The sequence below is a fragment of the Raphanus sativus genome, chromosome 2, assembly GCF_000801105.2.
Source record: "Raphanus sativus cultivar WK10039 chromosome 2, ASM80110v3, whole genome shotgun sequence".
Classification (NCBI taxonomy): Eukaryota; Viridiplantae; Streptophyta; class Magnoliopsida; order Brassicales; family Brassicaceae; genus Raphanus; species Raphanus sativus.
In genome coordinates this window covers 5,019,155-5,040,838 of record NC_079512.1, presented here as the reverse complement: position 1 = coordinate 5,040,838, position 21,684 = coordinate 5,019,155, and the positions used below count along the sequence as shown (strand labels likewise).

General features: G+C 33.9%; 1 protein-coding gene and 1 non-coding gene across 2 annotated transcripts; one reads left to right on the top strand and one right to left on the bottom strand.

Moving 5' to 3' along the window:
* Positions 1-495: 495 nt before the first annotated feature.
* LOC108839604 (uncharacterized) lies at positions 496-2,649 on the bottom strand. The gene is made up of 5 exons (XM_057004410.1): positions 2,415-2,649; positions 2,144-2,316; positions 1,983-2,051; positions 860-983; positions 496-785 (listed from the first exon to the last, which is right to left on the bottom strand). Exons 1-5 carry the CDS (start codon positions 2,568-2,570, stop codon positions 741-743), a joined length of 567 nt encoding a protein of 188 aa, XP_056860390.1. The 5' UTR covers positions 2,571-2,649; the 3' UTR covers positions 496-740.
* Positions 2,650-20,124: 17,475 nt separating this feature from the next.
* On the top strand, positions 20,125-20,232 carry LOC130508787 (small nucleolar RNA R71). The gene has a single exon (XR_008942965.1). It is a non-coding gene; the product is annotated as a small nucleolar RNA R71 (small nucleolar RNA).
* Positions 20,233-21,684: the final 1,452 nt, after the last annotated feature.

Sequence of the window (21,684 nt, the reverse complement as noted above, 5' to 3'; positions counted from 1 at the left end):
AAACAATCTTTTTAAACCCTAACTCTTTCTATTTATCATGTTCATCACCGTTCACCATTAAATCTCAGCTTAACCAACTATTTATAGACCCTGTTCCTCTTCCAGGAAATGATCTGCTAGAACTGTGTTCAACTCCAGGAACCGTTAAGGTAGCTTTGGATCCTGTAAATTGGTAGCTTTGGAAAGAAGGAGTTTGCTTATAAATAGAGCTGTTTGATTACTTGTATGATCATTTTTGGGTGCTTGTCTTTTTCATGTTACAGCAGTGAAACCATAAGAGTTGCTGTATTTGCTTTAGCAGGGAATATGCAATCAAAAAATGTCCAGAAAAACGAGGCTTCGTTTAGAAGGAGTGAAACCTGATGCTAGAACATAAACTACAATAAGAAAGGTCCATAATATTCTTGATCTGCAACATTTACTATCCTAAGTCTTAACTATAGGTCAAGCAATCAATCCACTACAGCTCTCGGTTTCAATGTATTGAAAAGAAAATGTAAAAATGTCTTCCTTCTCATTAGCGAATAGGTAGCTATGCTTCTTCTAATACATGTATGATATTTTGGTCCAGAGGATTCTAATTTGCTATATACACAAGAAAACACCAACACTCTCTATGTTCTTGTCGTCATCCACACTCGAATCTCTTCTACCATTATAAGCAAATACATTCACTTATTCACTATAGTAACAGCTTTACCCTTTTGCTATTTTTTCAATGAACAACTCCTTCAGTTGCATCATGTGTCACTACTGAGTTGCAGCTTCGCTCTCACGATCTTCAGCTGTGAAACAAAACCTATATTAATATCACCTGCGGTGAAATGCCATTTATTACTTTGGTATTACTGACACTTACCACTTTCTTCATTTGATCATTGGCAGCACGAGCTCCTCCAGTGACACAATCAGAATGGTAAGGGCTAGAAATACGCACATCTTCATTTATCACTATGTCTTTGTTATCCCACTTGACACGATGCCTGGTACGCAGCAGCACATAAGCATTCAATTAAAGAGAGTAAATTTTGCTGGTTTTGTTGCCCTGACACTTCCAATACGCATATATATATATATATATATATAAGAGTCTACAGCCAGTAGTCACGACCGGTTCTTAATAACTAAACCAAGAAAGCTCAGTGTATGCAACATAAATAGCCTATAAGCATCTCAAACCTGCCATAAGCAAACTCGTCTAGTGGTAACATAAACTAGCTGTTTACATTCTACTCGATCCTTGAAAGAAGACTACAGTAAATATTTGAGGTTTGAATCTGATTTACATGCATTTTTGTAGCAGCAAACACTGAAGGCAAGACTAAAAAAAACAACCCGTAGAGCAAGTCAGAAGAAAAAAGTATGCATCTTCAGCATACCAAAAGAAACACAGACGCTAAATTGAATCAAGATCAAACATACTAAAAGAGAAGTCATAATGATTCACATTTCCTTAAACAAGCAACAACTTCCATTCGCAAAGGCTGTTTAACAATCAAATTAGAATCAACCTAGTCTTTTCTTATCTTCTTGGCACAAGAACTAACCTAAACCACACTAAAAGATTCAAAGAACAATCCAGAAACCAAAAGATCCTTACGTGAGCTGTTCTAAATTACTAAACCAAGAAAGCTCAGTTTACACAGCATAAGTAGTCAAACTAGCTGAATACTTTTTCTAATAAACAAACTCACCCAAAAATGGTGACATAAACTAGCTGAATACTTTCTTTGCCACTCGATCATTGTAAGAAGACTAGAGTAAATATTTGAGGCTTTAAGCTGAAAGCAAAACTAAAGACAGATTCAAACCATAGAGGAAATGCATTGTTGTCACAAAAAAGTATTAATTTTCAGCACACCAAGAGCAATACACACGCTATACTGAATCAAGTTCGAAACACACTCATCTCACAGTAGCTAAAAGAGAAGTCCTAATGATTCAAAGCTCCTTAAACAAGCAACCACTCAACAGATCCTTACGTCTTAGAGAAAGCGTCGAAGATCTTCTGCGCCTCTGCAGTAACACCAACACCGATGCTCTCGATTTTCCTGCATAACACCGTTTCCTCAGTAAAGATCAATCAATCACATCACAACGAGTGAATCATTCAACTCAAAATCACAAAAGAGATCGCAACAACCTAATAGCGACTGCCTCTTTCTTTATGAGTCCACTGAGATCAATGAAACGCTTCTTCTTGTTCGAAGCGAGTGGATCGTTTAACTTCCTCATGAACCTGGCCTCGGATATGAAGTTCGCTTTCACCGTCCGTGTAGTCATCGATTTGCCAGTTTCCCGCATCGCTCCCTCTTGTAAAATTCACGTCAAGGATACTTCTCAAGAAGAAGAAGAAGAAGTAGCAAAGAGATAAAGGAAACAGATACTAAAACGAGTACGATCGAAAGGATATGGAAGATGACGACGCGTTGATCGGAGTCGTAAGCCAAGACGATCCCCTTGAACTCGATTCCAGTCGTCAGCTTCACCTCGTACATCTTCCCCACCTCGTACTCCTCACCGTTTCCTCCACCTTCGGCTTCCTTCGCCGTCGCATTTGCTGGATTCATGGCGGCGATTCGAACTTCCCTCTTCGCGCTCCCGACGGTTATTGGAAAAGTGACGGAAAATATCTTCCAACTTCGAAAAATTGTTAACCGTAAATGGGCCTATGTTAGCAGATATAGAGGGCTCGTATAAACTTGTACTGACTGTTATTTATATATCGAATGGGCTCAATTGTATATTTTGGTTCAAGACCAATTACCTTTTCCGGTTTAGGAGCAAGCTAATTTTAAATTTAGACCACATTGAATTGAGTTTGCAATTTTGTGTGTTTTAAGAAATATAAACTAACTAGATATAAGCCAGTGCGTTGCAACGAGTTTTGTTTGATGTTTTAGTTTAATAAAAAATATAAAAAAACTTAATCATTTTACTATAGTTTTAAGATTGTTTTAGCAATATGTTGTGTGATATTTGTTTTAGAATTAAGAACTTGTTTCCACACATAACTTTCAGTTAAAAATTAAAATTTATATTTTATGATTGTTGTGGATAGGTGAATTGTTATCATTTTTGTACTTAGGTTTAGATAAAACACACATACCTAAAAATCTGAATTTATTTTTATTTATAATTTTTATCAGAAAATTGTCTATTAAAAAGAAAGTTAGTTATTTATAATTTTTTTATATTTTATTTTATTTAAAATTTATAAAAGGAAATTAATTATTTTAATAATTAGTTATTCTTTAAGATTTTTACTAAACAATTTTTTTTATTTGTAGGATTTTATAATTCAGTTGCATTTACAATTTCTATATAACTAAATTATTTTAACAGGAAATTTTTTGTTTAACTAATTATATATTTTGTAGAGGTAAAATTTGTAGCTATATTAGTTTATAAGTTTTTAACATAAAATTATCTATTAAAAAGTAAAGTTTGTTATTTATAAGAAAATAATATAAGTGCTTTTACAATTTTCTTTTGTTTAGGCTTTAAAAAAGGAATATAACTTATTTTAAGGTTATTTTTTTCTTTATGATTTTTATTGAATAATGTTTTGTACTTTTGTTATGGAAGTATTATTTATAAAAATATATTCTACAGATTTTAGTTTCACGGGTTTTAAATTGGTTATCCGATTAAAAATATTTATTAAATGTGATCTCATTTAAAGTTAGTGAAAAATATATTAACCAATTTACACACACACACACACACATATATATATATATCAGAATATACTAAAATTATTATTTTCAAACATTTTTCAAAAAATTTGTTCGGTTTTCGGTGCAGGTTAGATTTGATATTGGTTTTCAGACATAGCACTTAAAAACCGTTCCGAGTATAAAGTCGTGATCTAATAGAATATGAGACTTTAATTTTCGGGTCGATTCCGAGTCGGTTTTTTCGGGTACAAATATTCTTGACTAATTATGTTAGATGATTACTAAACAATATAATATGTTGCAAACTTTAGGAATAAACACCATCATGACCTATTGATATAGTTGTGATCCAAATATTTTAATAGAATATATTAAAAGTTATTACTAATCATTTAAGAAAATATTATATAAAAATATAAATATAACTAAAAATACAAATATAAAAATTAAATTTCAAAAAAATGTAAAACGAAAAATATACCCGCCCTTTTAAGGATGGGTCATAATCTAGTTGTCTATTAAAAAGAAAGTTAGTTATTTATAAAAAAATTATATTTTATTTTATTTAAAATTTTCAAAAGGAAATTAATTATTTTAATAACTAGTTATTCTTTAAGATTTTTACTAAACAATTTTTTTATATGTAGGATTTTATAATTCAGTTGCATTTACAATTTCTATACAACTAAATTATTTTAACAAGAAATGTTTTGTTTAACTAATTATATATTTTGTAGAGGTAAAATTTGTACTTGTAGTATCTTATAATTCGTTACATTTATTTAAAAAGTTATTATTTTTATTTATAATTATATTTATTTAGTATGTATCTTTAAAAATGAAAATTATAATACTTTTTAAAAGAAAAAGTACTTTTACATAGTTTTTACAATGATTTTTTGTCTAGGATTTTAAAAACTAAAAATTACTATCAAATATTTGATGTGAACAATTACAGTTCCTTTTAGTTTATAATCTTTTTAATTAGGATTTGAATAAAGGAAAATTACCTTTAAACTCTCTTTTACAAATTTTTAGTTTAAGGTTTTCAAAAAAGGATAATTACTATCAAATGTTGCAATACAATTATCTTTTATTTATGATTTGAAAAAAGGAAAATTAGTGTGAAATAAATTATTTGTAAAAACGGTTTTGGTATAGGATTTGTAAAAACGAAAATTACTATTACTTTTTTAAAAATCATGTCAATATGTGAATAATTGTAGTTCTTTTGTTTTATTATCTTTTAATTGGGATTTGAATAGAGGAAAATGAACATGATCATTAAACACTCTTTTACAGTTTTTTTTGGTTTAAGATTTTTAAAAAGGACAATTACTATCAAATATTTTTTTCCAATTATCTTAATTATCTATTTATTTCCTTTTACAATAGTGTATAATTATTTAATAATAGTATTTATCTTCTGGACGTGGTTTTACAAAACATTAAATTAAATGTCCTCGTAAATTTTAAAAAAATATTTATTAAAAAATAATTTATAAAATTTTTATTTTTAACAAATACTAAACCAAATGGTTTTGTTAAAAGAATTCTTAAATTTGATTGTTTTACTCCTTTTTACAGCATATTATTTTCAAGGTTAAATAAAAAAGTATATGAATTTTTTAAAGAAATTTTAGTTTAGTTTTTAAAATCCTAAAAAGTGAATTATAAAATAAAAACAGTAGTTTAAGAAATATTGTTTCAAATTATAAAATCCTTAAACACAAAAAACTATTTAATAAAACCTTTTCAATAATATTTAATAATTATTTTCCTTATAAATATGCAGTTATTGGATAATTATTTTCCTTTTATGTATAGAAAAAATTAATTACATAATTATACATATATAAGATTTTTAATAAAATAAAACAAAACTAAAAAATTATGTATTTTATTGATAGATTTATTTCTGTAACTTATAGATCAATATATATTGATAATATAATTTTTCTTTTTTTGTTAAAGCTTATTATTATGTTAATACAAATTATGAGAAACATTACATAGATGTATCTACATCTAATAATTCTACATGTTTTATGAGAATTTACGTATGAGTACATTACCATGAGTTGTTTCATAAGATCTACACCAGACGGTATTCTTTGTAAAAGGCTGAAAATATCCTATAAATTTTTTCTCCAATAAACTAATAATTCGTTTTCTCTGAAACTTGAAACCTAGACCATACAGTATAAAAAAATTAAGCCTTCATCAAACATGATAGCTTCCACAGAAAATTAACTAATTATAGGAAAATAATAAGATTACTTTTACAACTCTCATTTGCTTAGAAGTTTAATAAGGAAAAAATATTTAGAGTTATTATAAATAATCTGTTGTATTTTTAGGTTTTTAGAATTCATTTTTAAAGATTCTTAAACTACCATTTTCTTTCATAATTCTGTTTGTTCATAATTTTTAAAAAGGAAATTATAATTTCTTGAAAAAGAAAGTAATTTTCATATAGATTTTACAATTTTAATTGTTTATTATTTTAAAAAGGAATATTACTATTAAATAATTATTTGTATTGATTCTTTTTTCATTTACAATATTTTGTTTAAAACTTAAAAAGGAAAAGTGCTATTAAATAAAAATTATAATTCTCATTGTTTTTGATTTTAAAAAAGGAAAATTAGTATGAAATAAATTATTTGTACAAACGGTTTTGGTATAGGATGTGAAAAAACGAAAATTACTACTACTTTTTTAAAAATTGTGTTAATATGTGAATAATTGTATTTCTTTTTGTTTTATTATCTTTTTATTAGGATTTGAATAGAGTAAAGTGAAAATTAAACACTGTTTTACAGTTTTTTTGGTTTAAGATTTTAAAAAGGATAATTACTATCAAATATTTTCTTCAAATTATCTTAATTATCAAAAAAAATTTCTTTATGATTTTAGAAAAATAAAATAAGTATTAAATATTGTACAAATCGATTTTTGTATAGGATTTGTAAAAGACAAAAAATACTATTACTTTTAAAAAATCTTATAAGGATTTTTAAAGTACAATTTCTTTAAAAATTACTATAAAATATTTTTTAAAACTAAAATTTTACTATTAAATAATTTTTGAAATTACTTTTTCAAAATTCTTTTATTATCTTAGTATATATATTTTAATCATTATATATTTTAATGCATGTCACAATAGTAAAAGGAAAATTACTATCAAATCATATTTTACAATTTTATTTGTTTATTAAAAGGAAAAAATAGTATCAGATAATAATTATAATTACTTTTCTTAACATAATTTGTTTTGTTTTTTAAAATACTAAAAATAATCTTTTGCAATTATCCCTTTTTAGGATTTTTTTTTTTGTCATCGACTTTTACAGACTCAAACAGACTCTGTAAACCAAAACGGTAGCTCTGCATCCATGTACACAACAAAGGACATTTGTTTCCTAGCACTACGTGCTAAGCCATCGGCCTTCAAATTTTGTGTGCGAGGTACATGAATGATCTCCAAGATGTGGAAGGATTCTTTCAACGTCTTTATGTCTTCTAAATAGTTAGCAAACGCCGGCCATTCCTCTGGTTCAGAAACCATCTTCACCAGTTGCAGAAAATCTGTTGCAAACGTGACCCGAAACTGACGCAAATTCCTCATGCATTCAATTGCCCATACTAAAACTTCTGTCTCCGCGTGAAGAGGAGAGAGAGAAGCCCTTATATTCCGTGCTCCCATTAGTCCTGTGAAGCCTTCTAGTGTATTATACCATCAGTGCCGGTCCGTACGTCTATGGCACCTAAAGCGTAAATTTTTTTTTTGCCCTTTTATTATAAATAATTTTTTTTATTATATTTAAAATTTTAGTTAATAGTAAATAATTATTAAAAGATAATTTATTTTTAAAAATAAAGTTCAAAATATCATAACATTATTAGATGAAAATAACTGTTGATAAATTTTAAAAATTAAAACCTTATAACAATTTTATGTTTGTTCGATTTTTTTTTAAAAATATAAAACCTCACAAAAAGAGGAAAAACCAAAGACTTAAATGGCAGAGCAAGATATTCCAGCAAAATAATCAACAATAATTTTACAAAAAAAAATCAACATTGAAACAAGAAAGAGAATAACTGATAATTTAAAATAATTAATATATTCTCTCGTGCTCATAACTATTATAGAAAATATCCACCCAAAAATATAGAAGAGACGTTTAACAAAATAAATGCCAACTAATAATAAAACAAACAAAAATAAGTTTTGTTTAATTAAATTATTTATCTAATAATATATTATTTAGTATACTCTGTATAATAAAAGAAACTAGCTTTAAATAGGTAACAAGATCGTCTTGATATTTAAGGAAGCAAATCTTAATTTTATTAATAACATAAAAGAAAAGAAAAAGAGAAGTGATGGAATCGAACTTGCAATATGCTGATGAAAAGGAGAAGTTACAAAACCACTACCCTAAAATGTATTTCCAGAAAGCTATGGCGCCCGTAAAAGTTATAGAACTTATGGCGCCTAAAACCCTTGCTTCACGGACTTTAGCCCATGGCCGGCCCTGTATACCATCCCTGCCCAGAGAAAACTTCATTTTTCTTCCAAGATCCATCCACGAAACACCACCTGCCGGGAATCATCGGCAGATTCGATTGTTGTGGATTTTGTGTTGGCACTTGCACAATTTGGCCTCAGTCCATAGCCGTGCTTCTGTTACCGCCAGTTGAAGAGTCTCCCGCGTATCTATATCCAAATTACTGAAGACCTTATTATTTCTTCCTTTCCAAATATACCATAATATCCAAGCAAATTGATGATCTTCTATTTCGGGCCGTATTCGCCAAAATAGGTAATCCATATTTGTGAACAAAGATCCCGTTGGGAAAATTGTTGAGTTAGATGGGATATTGGACAGTGCCCAAACCTGACGCGCTGGAGGGCATTCAAAAAACACATGGTTAATCGATTCCTCCGTAGCCCCACATCTATCGCAGTACAAGTCCCCTGATAGCCCTCTCGCATTTAAATTATTTCTGACAGATATACATCATGATACCAATTGCCATAGAAAATGTTTAATTTTTGGCGGGCAGCGAACTTTCCAACAATATGCTTTAAGTGAATCCACATTTGGCCCAAATACTGCAGCCGGTTTGGCTGTATCTGGGTAAACCCGTTCCACTTGATACCCTGATTTTACCGTGTACTTTCCATTTTGTGTAAAGTGCCATCGGTCTCTACCCCCTCGGGTAAACCTACTCAGAGGTATACTTTCTATGATCTTTGCATCTTGGGGATCCACTAATTCATGTATTGCCTGAGAATTCCAAATTCGTAATTCTGGATCTATCAGTTGATCAACCGTAAGATCATGATTAGTATGAAGACTGGTAATTTGATTTTTGTTTGCTGGTCTCGGGCGAGTGGTTGGGAGCCATGGATCATTCCATACAGATATGGATGACCCTGTTCCCACCCTTTTAATTAGTCATTTGCTAACCAGAGATCTAGCTAAGCTAATACTTCGCCATCCATATGACGGTGAGTATGATTTAATCGGTTCCAGGGGTGAAGCATTCCTGAAATACCTTCCTTTAAAGACTCTCGAAAATAAGGTGTCTGGTTTCTCCACCAGCCTCCATAACTGCTTACCCAGCATAGTCGTGTTTAAATCCGTTATATCTTTGAAACCCAACCCACCATCCTCTTTGCTAATGCAGACCTTGTCCCAAGACTTCCAATGCATTCCTTTTGTTCTTCCTCCAGGGCTCCACCAAAATTGAACTGTAATACTCGTTAATTTCTTTGTTATTGCCTTTGGTAGACAATAGCAAGACATCACATGATTGGGTAAAGCTGTGGTTACTGATTTGATAACCACTTCTTTCCCTCCTTTAGTAAAAAAATTAAAAGTCCAGCCGTTAATCCTATTATTCAGGCGCTCTTGCAGAAATCCAAACACCTGAATTTTTGACCCACTAATGTTCTCCGGCAGGCCCAAATAGGAACCCATTCCTCCTATATTCTGAATACCTAAAATATCCCGCATTTCTTGTCTACAAGATTCCTCAATCTTGTGCCCAAATTGAATTGATGACTTTTGAAAGTTTATAAGTTGATCAGAAACTGCCTCATACTCATTTAGAATCTTGAGAATAGTTTGTGCCTCCTCCCGTTGGTCTTTGCAGAAAAAAGACTATCATCTGCAAATAACAAGTGTGATATCGATGGACAAGTCCTTACTACCTTCATGCCAGTAAGCCGTTTATCAGCCTCTGCTTTTTTAAAATTTGCTATTGATGCTTCCGTACACATAATGAATAGATACGGGGATAACGGATCCCCTTGCCGTAAGCCTCTTTGAGGAACTATATGTCCTCGTGGCTGACCATTGAGTAACACCCGATATTGTACCGATGATATACACTCCATTAAAAGTTTAATCCAATGAGAATCAAAACCCATCTTCAATAGAAGAGCTTTAATGAAATCTCATTCTATTCGATCGTACGCTTTACTCATATCCGTTTTAATGACCATAAATTTTCCTTGACATGCCTTATTTGTTCGCAGGCCATGAAACATTACCTGAGCTATCAGAATATTGTCAGAGATCAATCTCCCTGCCACAAATACCGATTGAGTCTCTGAGATCAGCGTTGGAAGAAAGATTTTCAATCTCTGACATAACACCTTGGATATAATTTTATATCCAACATTACATAAACTTATTGGTCGCAGTTCTGTCATACTTGTGGGACTTTCCGTTTTAGGTATCATACATATATTAGTCATTTTTAACCTTGAATCCAACTCTCCCGATATTAAGAAATTATTTACCATAGTCACCAAATCCTGTTTCACCACATGCCACGAGTGTTGGAAGAAAAGAGCTGTCATTCCATCAGGCCCCGGAGCCTTTTCTGGATGCATCATAAATAAAGCAGTTCAGACTTCCTCCTCAGATGCCTGCTGCAGCAACCTCTGATTCTTCTGTGGCGTAATGCCCGGCTTTATTTCCTCCAGAAAACCCTCAAAATCTGTAGGTGAGGTTGTATTGAATAAATCTTCAAAATAATCTACTGCCACTTTCTCAATACCAGTATCCTCTGTAATCCAATTCTTGTGGGTATCATGGAGGCCCACAATCCTATTGCGTGTTCTCCTTTATTTTGTTAAAGCATGAAAAAATGGTATTATGATCCCCTAACGTATTCCACAAATTTCGACTCTTTTGATGCTAATACTCCTCCTCATCCTTATACGCATCCTGAAGCTTCCGAGATACCTCCATAATGTCCTCCTGGGTCCTAGAATCATCCGTCTGCACTTCCTCAAGTGCTTTCTAAAATTCCCCTATTTTTTCTTTTCCAGTTGGTGGATTATTTCTCCTCCATTTCGCAATTTCATGTCGACAATTGCTAATCTTTTTAACTATATCCACCTGATCCGACCCATATTCCTTCGCCCAGCCCATCGCAATCGATTCCATAAATCCCTCTTTACCAATCCATCTCTTATCAAATCTAAATTGTCCTATTTTCCTTATAACTTTATCTTCCAAATATGCAACTACTGGCCGGTGATCCGAGTCCACCATTCCTAAATATTCTGTATAGGAACATGGGAGAAGAGTATGCCACTCTTCATTGGCTAGTGCCCTGTCTAGCCTACATCGAACCATAAAAGCCCCTTTACCTTTTCCTCGCCTTCCTTGCCATGACATTTTATTTCCCTTTGCCGGAAATTCCAGTAAACCACTATTACGAATCATATTATTAAAAGGGACAAAAGAATCTGGATGCCTTAAAGCACCACCCTCTTTCTCATTGTTTCCGGTTATCTCATTTAGGTCTCCAATCATAAATCAAGGATCTGACCTTGATAACCCATATCTAGTTAAACGCTCCCACACTTGTTCCCTTAATTTCTGTACCGGGTCACCATATACAAAAGTCATGTAGACCTTTTTTCCAAGAACCATTGCTTCCACATCAATCATCCTATTATTTGAAAAAAGTACTTGAATCTGAAATTCATTATTGTAGTAGAGTGCTAGCCCACCGCTTGTTCCTATGGGGTCCACCGTCACCAAATTATCAAATCCAAAATGCATTTGAAATCCCTGCACAAACTCAAAATCTTTCTTTGTTTCCGAGAGGAACAAGAAGTCTGGTTTGTGCTTTTGCCAAATTTCTCGTAAGTAACTAATAGTCCATTTGCTTCTCATTCCTCTACAATTCCAACTTAATACTTTCATTCGAAAAACCTTTAAAAATACTCTGCAGAGTAATTAAGTCGGGTGTGAAGATACCCTTCCATAGTAACTCAGTCTCTACCATTGCCCCTGCTCGTATAGCCCTTCGCACCATATATTTTAAAAACAAACTTAATAACCCGAGCATCTTAATTCTCAACTCATTAAAAGATATGTCCATTACCCAAGCCCATATTTTGCTCACGTGCCTACTCCTTGTCAACTTAGCACTTTTCATTAAATTTATATTTGTTTGGCTCCCTCCGAGCATGTAATCGGGTATAATGAAACCCTATTAAACTCAACCTCCATCCTCCATCATTCTACACCACTTAATTAAGTAGAGTTAATCTATTCATACTACAATCCAGACCTATAATCCCATTCCCTTCCCACTGACCAAAAGTTTGTCCATAATTATATTGGCATAAAGAGACTCTATTTATAGTTTTCCTCTTAAACCAAAAAAATCCTGGCATAAAGAGACTCTATTTATAGTTTTCCTCTTAAACCAAAAAAATCCAGAGATCCATTGTTATTCCTTGATAAACACTTAACAAAAGAGTCAGGTTTAAACAAGATAAAAACATTGAATCGAGATATCACAATGAATCTCGATACTCTCTGTCTCTCTTGTCTCTTCCATTCCTCGGAGAAGACAAAACCAATCTTCAAATCATAATCCAATAAACAAACCTTGAACCCTGTAAAGGCTCTTCTCTCCAGATCGTGATCCCTCGTAATCCATTTACGAGTCTGGTTTGTAAACGACTTATAAATAATTATATCCTCGCCAAATTCGAAGGTATCCATTCCTATATAAAGGTGTCTGCTCCATGTTTTTCTTTGGCTTAATGAGGCCATGGTACTAGTGGCGACAGCACTAGCAATTAACTGAAACATGGTATAGCCAAACATATTCTCAGTGTGTCTCCATCGCCACTGTAAATAATCACCAACTTGAAACTCCAAAGCTATAGTACACCATAACCACTGTTAAAAATGGAAAACTACTATTAAATGATCTTTATGATTACCTTTTTAACAAATTCGGTTTTTGTTATCTTACTATATATATTTTTAATTATGAGATAAATTAACACATGTCGCAATCTTAAATATATAATTGTCATCTGTCGAGATCATGTTAATTGGTAACTTTGAAGAACCAAGTTTTATATAATAAGATGCTGGTGTTTGCATTCGTGAGATTACAATGATGTTTGTATTTGATATTAACTTTTTCTTTTCAAAATATTTTTTTCTTTTCAAAATATTTATTTATTTGAGAATCTTGATATTTTAAAATTATTTGTGTAGATTTTAATTTTATGTAGCTTCAACTTTTAAAATATATGTGCTTAAATTCTTAATTGTAGCTTTGAGTTTTAAAGTTTGAAATATTTAAAAATATATTTAATTTTATGTTAAATTTCTATGTTAAATTTCTGACTTAATATATATATATATATCAATTTAATTATTTTAATTGAGTTTTTAGTTTACTTTCAGTTTTATAGAATTCGGTTATTTTAAAGTAATTATTTTGAAAATTTCGCATTGTAGAAAATAGTAAAATTTTGTAATGATTTGACATGTTAGATTAGTGGTTTTCCTTAAAATTTTATGTGGAGACTCTCAATGGAGAACTCAAGCCAAAGAGAGAGAGAACAATTGAAAGAAGAACTCAAGCCAAAGAAAAGTAAACTTGGTTTACGGGGCCAGCGCCGAGACTTTATTGCAACGGAAACACCATCATTCAAAAAAAGCGACGGTTCAGTGACCCCTTTTCGTGAACACGAGAACACCCTATCAAATCAGGCCACGTAAAATACTTTCAGCACAAAAGCCGAGTTAACTATCCCCACGACACTTCACTATACTCCCTTGAACATGCACGACAAGGTTCGAGGATGGGGAAACATACAACTTAAACATGGCGGGGAAGATGGCTAAGGTTGTTGCCGGTGTTGGAGGGAAGTATCAACTAACCTACGCTGCCTATTCACGACTTGAATCCGTGGGGTTTGATTTTCCACCAAATTTCACTTCCATGGCACCTCGCAGATCATTGAGTAATATCTATGTTTGATTGAGGAAAATATCATTTGTTTATCTTAAGATACCTAAACCTGATTAGTGGATCTAGGATTCAACAATTTCTATTATTTTCACAAAAGAAAATTCATTACTACAGTAATTAAGAAGATTTTGTAAGCAAGAGATGGTTCATTACCATATGTATTAAACCCACCAACATTTGTTACTTGTCCAATATAATCTGAAAATGTTAAGAATATCTTAAATGTCAAAAGAGTTCAAAAGATATAATATTTGATTTTAAAAGCACTTATCCGCCATGCAAAGTAAAAGCTATGAAATATATGAGAGATTCCAACACGTAATCATACTTAAAAGTATATTTCAAACATGATGAGTGGTTAGATTATGCTCACTCGCAGATAAAATATCAAAATTCGATATGTTCTTCGAAGTTCCACTATTAGTCATTTTAGGCTCGTATTTGTTGACAATAAACTTCCACTTTGAAAAGCTTACTTGATAGTACAGTTAAGTTATTTTATTGCCATGATCAAAATGAACAAAAACTTCCCAAACAATTGTTTCTGTTATATTTATTGTGTGCTTAAACGTTTGGATATTATCCAATCATCTATGAAAACCTAAGAGCTCATTACTTACATATATGTTTTAAGTTGTTTGTCTTCCTTACTTGTTATCTGATATTCATCTGTCATGGCAATGAAAACATCAACATTTACTCTATTTAACTGAATAATATGTGCTTCTTGCATTCTAGGTTTTAGTGTTATAATTGTCTAAGTCAAGAGAAAGATCACTGTTTTTATAGTCTTAACGTTTATACCAAATGCTCTGTTTAACTCTGTTTTAAATAACCATTAAAGCTAGACTTAAGATATATTTGATCCACAGAGCGATTTATACACACTCGAAACTTAGTTTAGACATCACAAAATATGTGACTCAAAGGTTAAAATATACAAGTTCATACCTTTGCCTTGTTATGTATTTCACTCTTTGATTTCAGCTTCTATGATGAGCTTCGATTCTTTCACTCTGCAACGATTTGTCACATATTTTTATAATTCGTTTTTCTTGCTTATGATTCATTTGTACCAATTAGTGATGTTAAGAGTTTTGAGGCTCCTAAGTCAAATGATAGAAAAGTGGAAGTAAGTTGTCGAACCAATTCTAAGGGATTTAAAGCAATGAGAATGCAAGTGCTTATTTAATCTAAGTGCAACCAGAGATTTGAATGATTTTAAATTACTACTAATGATTGAATGCAATAAAAGAATTATACTTTCTTAACTAATGGAAAAGAGAACTCATGGGTGTAGGGAATTTGACCTTGGGTGATCAAGTTTCGAACTAAGAAATGCAAATGATCAATCAAACTATCAACCTTAAGCCTAAACACAATTCTAAGCAAGCTCTATGTCTAGATGAATGCTCATTTGCTAACACATCTCAAACATCAAATAACTTTGGTTGAATAATATGAAAGCAATCATTAAGAACAAGTCTAAAAGCTATCTTAGCATCTTTAACAACAAATGTCTTTGGCAAAGTACACTAAAAGCTTAGGAGAGTTGTCTCAGACATTTCATCAAACATCTTTTGGGTGGGAAAAGCCTAATGATCAACTTTTAAGTAGCTAACTCAAAAGATGCATTATGAATACTCTACTAGCAAGGAACAAGAATGATCTACACTAAAACATCCTAGAACTAGCCTAATCACCCTTAATCTCCCTAACCCATGAATTCAAAAGGTGATTACTCACTAATCTCCATGATTCCTCTTGAACCCATGGTGGATTTCATATTAATCATGTAGAGAAATAGATAAGAAATCAACAGAAACACAAGAACATAACAAATCAAAATCCAAAAGAGATGAACTTTTCTTGAGAGTTTTGTGTTCTTCCAATAGATCAAAAATCATCTGCCAAATGGTGGCTACATAGTACTTAAACATTAGGTTTTCCAAGTGCAAAAACGTGCAAAACAATTGCAAAAAGGTCCTTGAAAAATAATAAAATCGTGCAGCAGATAACGCGGAGCGACCTCAGAGGGTCACTCCAGGAGGTCGCTCTGGGTTTGGGAGCGACCTTGGGGGGTCGCTCTGAGAGGTCACTCTGCGGTTCTCGGCCAGGATGGATATGCCTCTAGTAAATTGATCATAACTCCTCCATTACATCTCCAAATGACTTGAAACCACTTCCATTAGAAAGCTAACTCAATTTTCTGTGTCTCCACAAAATTGTAGCAACAGAAGATTTCTCTAAGGCCTCCATCCATGCTCATCTTTCACCCCGTTTTTGATCACATTGCTTCCAAATGTCTCCAAGAACTCCATGTGGTGTTTCAATACCTGATAGAGACATATGTATGCCAAATGCAACCTAAACATGTCTAAATCCTAATCTATATGATGCAAATGCTTATGAATGAATGGTTAAAACAATGCAAATATGCAAGACATCAACTCCCCCACACTAGTCCTTTACTTGTCCACAAGTAAACTTTCAAGAACCAAGGAGAAGAGGTTTGAAGATGGGGACTCACAATCAAAAGAAACTCTTCTTAGTTCTCAACCTAACAACCTTGCATAATCATACCAAATAGCAAGAGCAAAGATTTTATCCATCTCTAACTTCTCTAGGCCTATCACACCTCCTTTGATCTCTACATTCATCATGCATTCCTACAAGTCCACATCTCTCTAACATTCAGGAAGCAAACTCAATAGACATCTCACAAATGGTCAACTGGTCCAAGTCATTTGGTTTGGTAAGACAAAAGCTTTAATGAAAGTGAAATCAGATGTTCAAAATGATCTTTTAAGGTGGTTTACTCTCAAAACAAAGTAGCTTTGACATTATACATAATATATCTAAGAAAGGGATCAACTCATGCATACAATGCTCAATCTCCATTGGTCTACCCTTTCCCAAACACACAAGATATTCAATTATTCCTCAATGTCAAACCCAACTCACATCTCTCACCAAAAGATCCCAAGAACATTTTTCACATCAGACTCTTTCTTTTTGAAATTAATAAGGGATTTTCACAATTTTAAAACAAATCTCAGCTCCTAACAACTTTGCTAGCCCCCTTTTTATTCTTTTTTTTTTCTTTTCTCTTTTTTTTTTCTTTTTTTTTCTTTTTTCTCTTTTTATATTTGGGGGCCAAGACTTTTCACAATAAGAGCAAGATACTTCTCCACTTATCCCAAAAAGACTAATCATTTAAGCACAAAGAGTCAAACCTTTCATATTCCCAAATCACAATCACAACACTCACCCATTTCCTATAGCTAGACAATAGAGTGGCTAATCTAGCAGGAATGAAGACTAAGCATTGTCGTTCCCAATACTCTCAACATTATGCACATGTAAAGCTTTCCAAAGAGGCCTCACTCAACAAATAATGATGGTTTAAAAAGGAGGTATGGGTTTTGGGAGTGGAGTACCACTTGAGTTTGTCATGAAGATTGGTAAAAAGGATGGGACAACTCAAGTGTGTATATCCATGACTGAGTACACAAGGGACCATATGCAAGAGACATTAAAACAGGAGCTTGTTTCAAAGAGAGAGTATCAACAGTCAAATGAGTTTCAAGAGGAGCATTCAAGGCGCGAAGTTTACAAGCTTTCCAAAGAGTGCTCAAGCTACTTGTCATGATTACAAAGGTCAACAAATTCAGTACTTAACATGAGCTCTTTACAAGGTTGAAATCCCCCTAATGCATGAATGCAACCTATATGTTTCTAGACTCAATCCTAAAAATGCAAATGATGCAACTAAATGATTCTTTTTGTGTTTTTCAAATTTTTTTTTTTGGTTTTTCTATGCAAATAAGAATGTAAAATGTAATGTATGAGACTCAAAATCATCAAAGCAAACATGATCAAATACTTGGTACCTCCCCCACACTTGAATCACACAGTCTCTGTGTGAGTGAGAGAGAGAAACCCAAAAGAAAACTAAAATGCAGAGAAAAACTGGTATATACAAGGGTAAGGTAGTGGAGTGGTACCTCAAATAGAGAGTGGAGAAGGGGGGTCCTTCCCACTATTAAGAGTGATTTTCAGGACCTGAGAGAGGAGCTCTTGAAGCTTGATTGGATCATCTTGGAGCTCATGAGTGATGATGGCCCTTGCACTTGAGAATGATGTAGTCTTTCCTTTACATCTCATCTTGTACTCAATAGCTCCATCCTTAAGCTTCATTGGGTGAAGAGTGAGAGTGTGTGGCAGTGTATCAAGAGGTGGAGGGTGAGGTTCTTTCATCATCTTCTTCTTGACATGAGTAGCCTTTGCAGCTCTACTCACCTCCTCCTTTTTAGCACTTTCCAAGTGCTCATCACACATCTCTGTAGAGGACTCTCCAGCAAGAGTTTCTTTCTCAACATACAGCACTTCAGCCTTTGGTTTCTCAATGGATGATGCTTCACAAGTGATTGTTCCACAATACACAGACTTCATCTCTAGGGGCTGGAGAGGATATGAGACAGCTTTGTTCACTTTGAGGAGTGTGACCTTCTTGTTATCAAAGTCTATGCAAGCTCCTACAGTTGTGAGAAATGGAGTGCCAAGGATGAGTGGGAACCTCTTTGCAGTTGCCCTCTTTAGGACAGTGAGGTCAACAGGGATGGTGCATGCTCCAATCTTCATAGGAAAATCCTTGATGAGACCAATTGGGGTTGTAGAAGAAGAATCCCCAAACTGTAGTAAAGATCTGGTTGGCTCCATGCTCTCAATCCCTAGAGTCTTTACCATATCTATAGAGATCACATTCACACTTGCACCAGAATCAACAAGAGCATCATCAAAAGTGAGCTTACCAAGGGAGCAAGACAAGGTAAATATCCCCTGGTGCTCTTGTTTAGAGAGAGACTTTGGTGGGACTTGTGGGTCAAGTTGCAGAGTAGAGAAGTCCAGAAGCTCTGCTACCTTATCTTTGTGAGTTAGAATGTCCTTGATGAGCATCATTTGTACACGAGCCTCTCGCATACCCGAGATCTCTGGAAGCTTTACCCCAACATCACTAAGATCTTTCCTGAACTTGGAGATGATCTTCTTCTGAGCTTTGGTGAGGACCTTCTGTGGAAATGGGAGTTTATCATAAGGTGACTGCTCAACCTCAGTGGTGTCCTCCTGCGTGACCATCTCAACCTTGTGTCCATCTCTCTTCACAACCTTAGCTGCAACCAGCTTGTATACTTTCTCCACAATCTTTGCCCCACTTGTTGTCACAATCTGTTGCTCAACCTGTCCAATATCAGTTCTGAACACCAATTTTTCAATCTCATCTACCTCTTTCTTGTGCTCATTCAGCTCAATCTCTGAAGAAGTAGTAGAGAGGGTAACATTGCAGTACTTTGTGGGATTCTGGTCTGGTTTCCCTGGTAGAGTTCCCATTGGCTGCTTGGAGATGGAAGCCATAGAAGCAAACTGATTCTCTAAAGTCTTGACTGTAGAAGCAAGGTGTGAGAATTTGTTGTTCAAATCAGTGTAGCTCCCATCAATCTTGGAGTGAAGGTTCTTCAACTCATAACCTACATGCTTCTCACTTCTAGTCTGAGACTCTAAGATTTGCTTCAGTAAGGCATCAATGTTGCTCTCTTGAGGAGCAGAGGAACCAATTGAAGGGTTTTGTTGAGACTGATAGCTGCCTTGCTGGTTGTTTCTAGGCTGATAACCACTCTGTTGGTTGTTGGGATAGGATTTCTGCTGGTAGTTGTTGTACTGAAAGTTGGGCTCCTTTTTGTACCAGCTACCATTGCTATTAATGAAGCACAGTTCCTCTTGGCCTTCCAAACTTTCAACTTCATTGACAGTAGGTGGTGTCTCTTGCTGTGGGTTACCAACAAAGTGAACCTGCTCTTGAGTAGCTTTATTAGCAATGAGGATGTCAATCTTATTCTGTAGAGCTTTCAACTCCCTTCTTGTTTGCTTGTCATCTGTCCTATTGGCTCTGTCATGATCTCCACTGTAGACTGCATCACTCTTAACCATGTTGTCAACCAGCTGCGCTGCTTCTCTCTCAGTTCTGTCCAAGAAGTTCCCATTGCTTGCAGTATCCAATCTGGCTATGTACTCAGGGAGAGCACTTCTATAGAATGTACTGAGCAAACTTCCCTTGTTGAAACCATGGTGTGGACACTGAGCTAGGTAGCCATTGAACCTCTCCCATGCTTCACTGAATCCTTCCAAGTTCTTCTGTTTGAAACCAGATATCTCATTCCTGTAGTCAGCTGTCTTAGAAGTAGAGAAGAACTTTTCTAAGAAAGCATTCTTGCAGTCATCCCAAGTGGTGAAGGAGCTGCTTAGCAGAGACTTCTCCCACTGACGTGCCTTGTCCCCCAAAGAGAAAGGGAAAAGCTTGAGCTTGAAAGCATCCTCTGATACACCATTGGTTTTGGATAGGCCACAGTATCTATCAAAGCTGTCCAAGTGGTCGAATGGGTTCTCTGCAGCCAGGCCATGAAACTTGTTGTTCTCAATCTGATTCAGCAATCCTGACTTGATCTCAAAGTTGTTTGCTGCCACAGCTGGTGCTCTGATTCCTAACAGTTGACCGTTGTTGGTCGGGCGGTCATAAGCACCAATAGGGCGAGCTGGTGGTTGTGGGTCAGCCATGTCAATGTTCAACCCCTGTGTGTGAGCTAGCTGCTCTTCTTGTCTTCTCTTTCTAGCACACTCTCTCTCTAAAGCTATGATGTCTTCTGCTCTTGGAACTGGGTTTGTTGGACCCTTGCTCCTCAAGTGCATACACCTGTAAATCAAAAGTAAGTGAAGAAAAAGAATCAGTAACCAGCGAAAATAAAAATGACTTAGTCTCAAACAAGCTACTAAATCTCAATGTTTAAATCTACTCAGAAATTTGGCAACGGCGCCAATTTGATGTTAAGAGTTTTGAGGCTCCTAAGTCAAATGATAGAAAAGTGGAAGTAAGTTGTCGAATCAATTCTAAGGGATTTAAAGCAATGAGAATGCAAGTGCTTATTTAATCTAAGTGCAACCAGAGATTTGAATGATTTTAAATTACTACTAATGTTTGAATGCAATAAAAGAATTATACTTTCTTAACTAATGGAAAAGAGAACTTATGGGTGTAGGGAATTTGACCTTGGGTGATCAAGTTTCGAACTAAGAAATGCAAATGATCAATCAAACTATCAACCTTAAGCCTAAACACAATTCTAAGCAAGCTCTATGTCTAGATGAATGCTCATTTGCTAACACATCTCAAACATCAAATAACTTTGGTTGAATAATATGAAAGCAATCATTAAGAACAAGTCTAAAAGCTATCTTAGCATCTTTAACAACAAATGTCTTTGGCAAAGTACACTAAAAGCTTAGGAGAGTTGTCTCAGACATTTCATCAAACACCTTTTGGGTGGGAAAAGCCTAATGATCAACTTTTAAGTAGCTAACTCAAAAGATGCATTATGAATACTCTACTAGCAAGGAACAAGAATGATCTACACTAAAACATCCTAGAACTAGCCTAATAACCCTTAATCTCCCTAACCCATGAATTCAAAAGGTGATTACTCACTAATCTCCATGATTCCTCTTGAACCCATGGTGGATTTCAGATTAATCATGTAGAGAAATAGATAAGAAATCAACAGAAACACAAGAACATAACAAATCAAAATCCAAAAGAGATGAACTTTTCTTGAGAGTTTTGTGTTCT

What these genes read in the sequence shown, in the direction of transcription:
- LOC108839604 (XM_057004410.1), bottom strand. Translation starts at nt 2,570, where the DNA reads ATGAATCCAGCAAATGCGACGGCGAAGGAAGCCGAAGGTGGAGGAAAC. An exon ending in AAAGAGGCAGTCGCTATTAG is followed by an intron (nt 2,052 to 2,143) that starts GTTGTTGCGATC and finishes GGTGTTATGCAG; the next exon opens with GAAAATCGAGAGCATCGGTG. An exon ending in ATGATCAAATGAAGAAAGTG is followed by an intron (nt 786 to 859) that starts GTAAGTGTCAGT and finishes TTTGTTTCACAG; the next exon opens with CTGAAGATCGTGAGAGCGAA.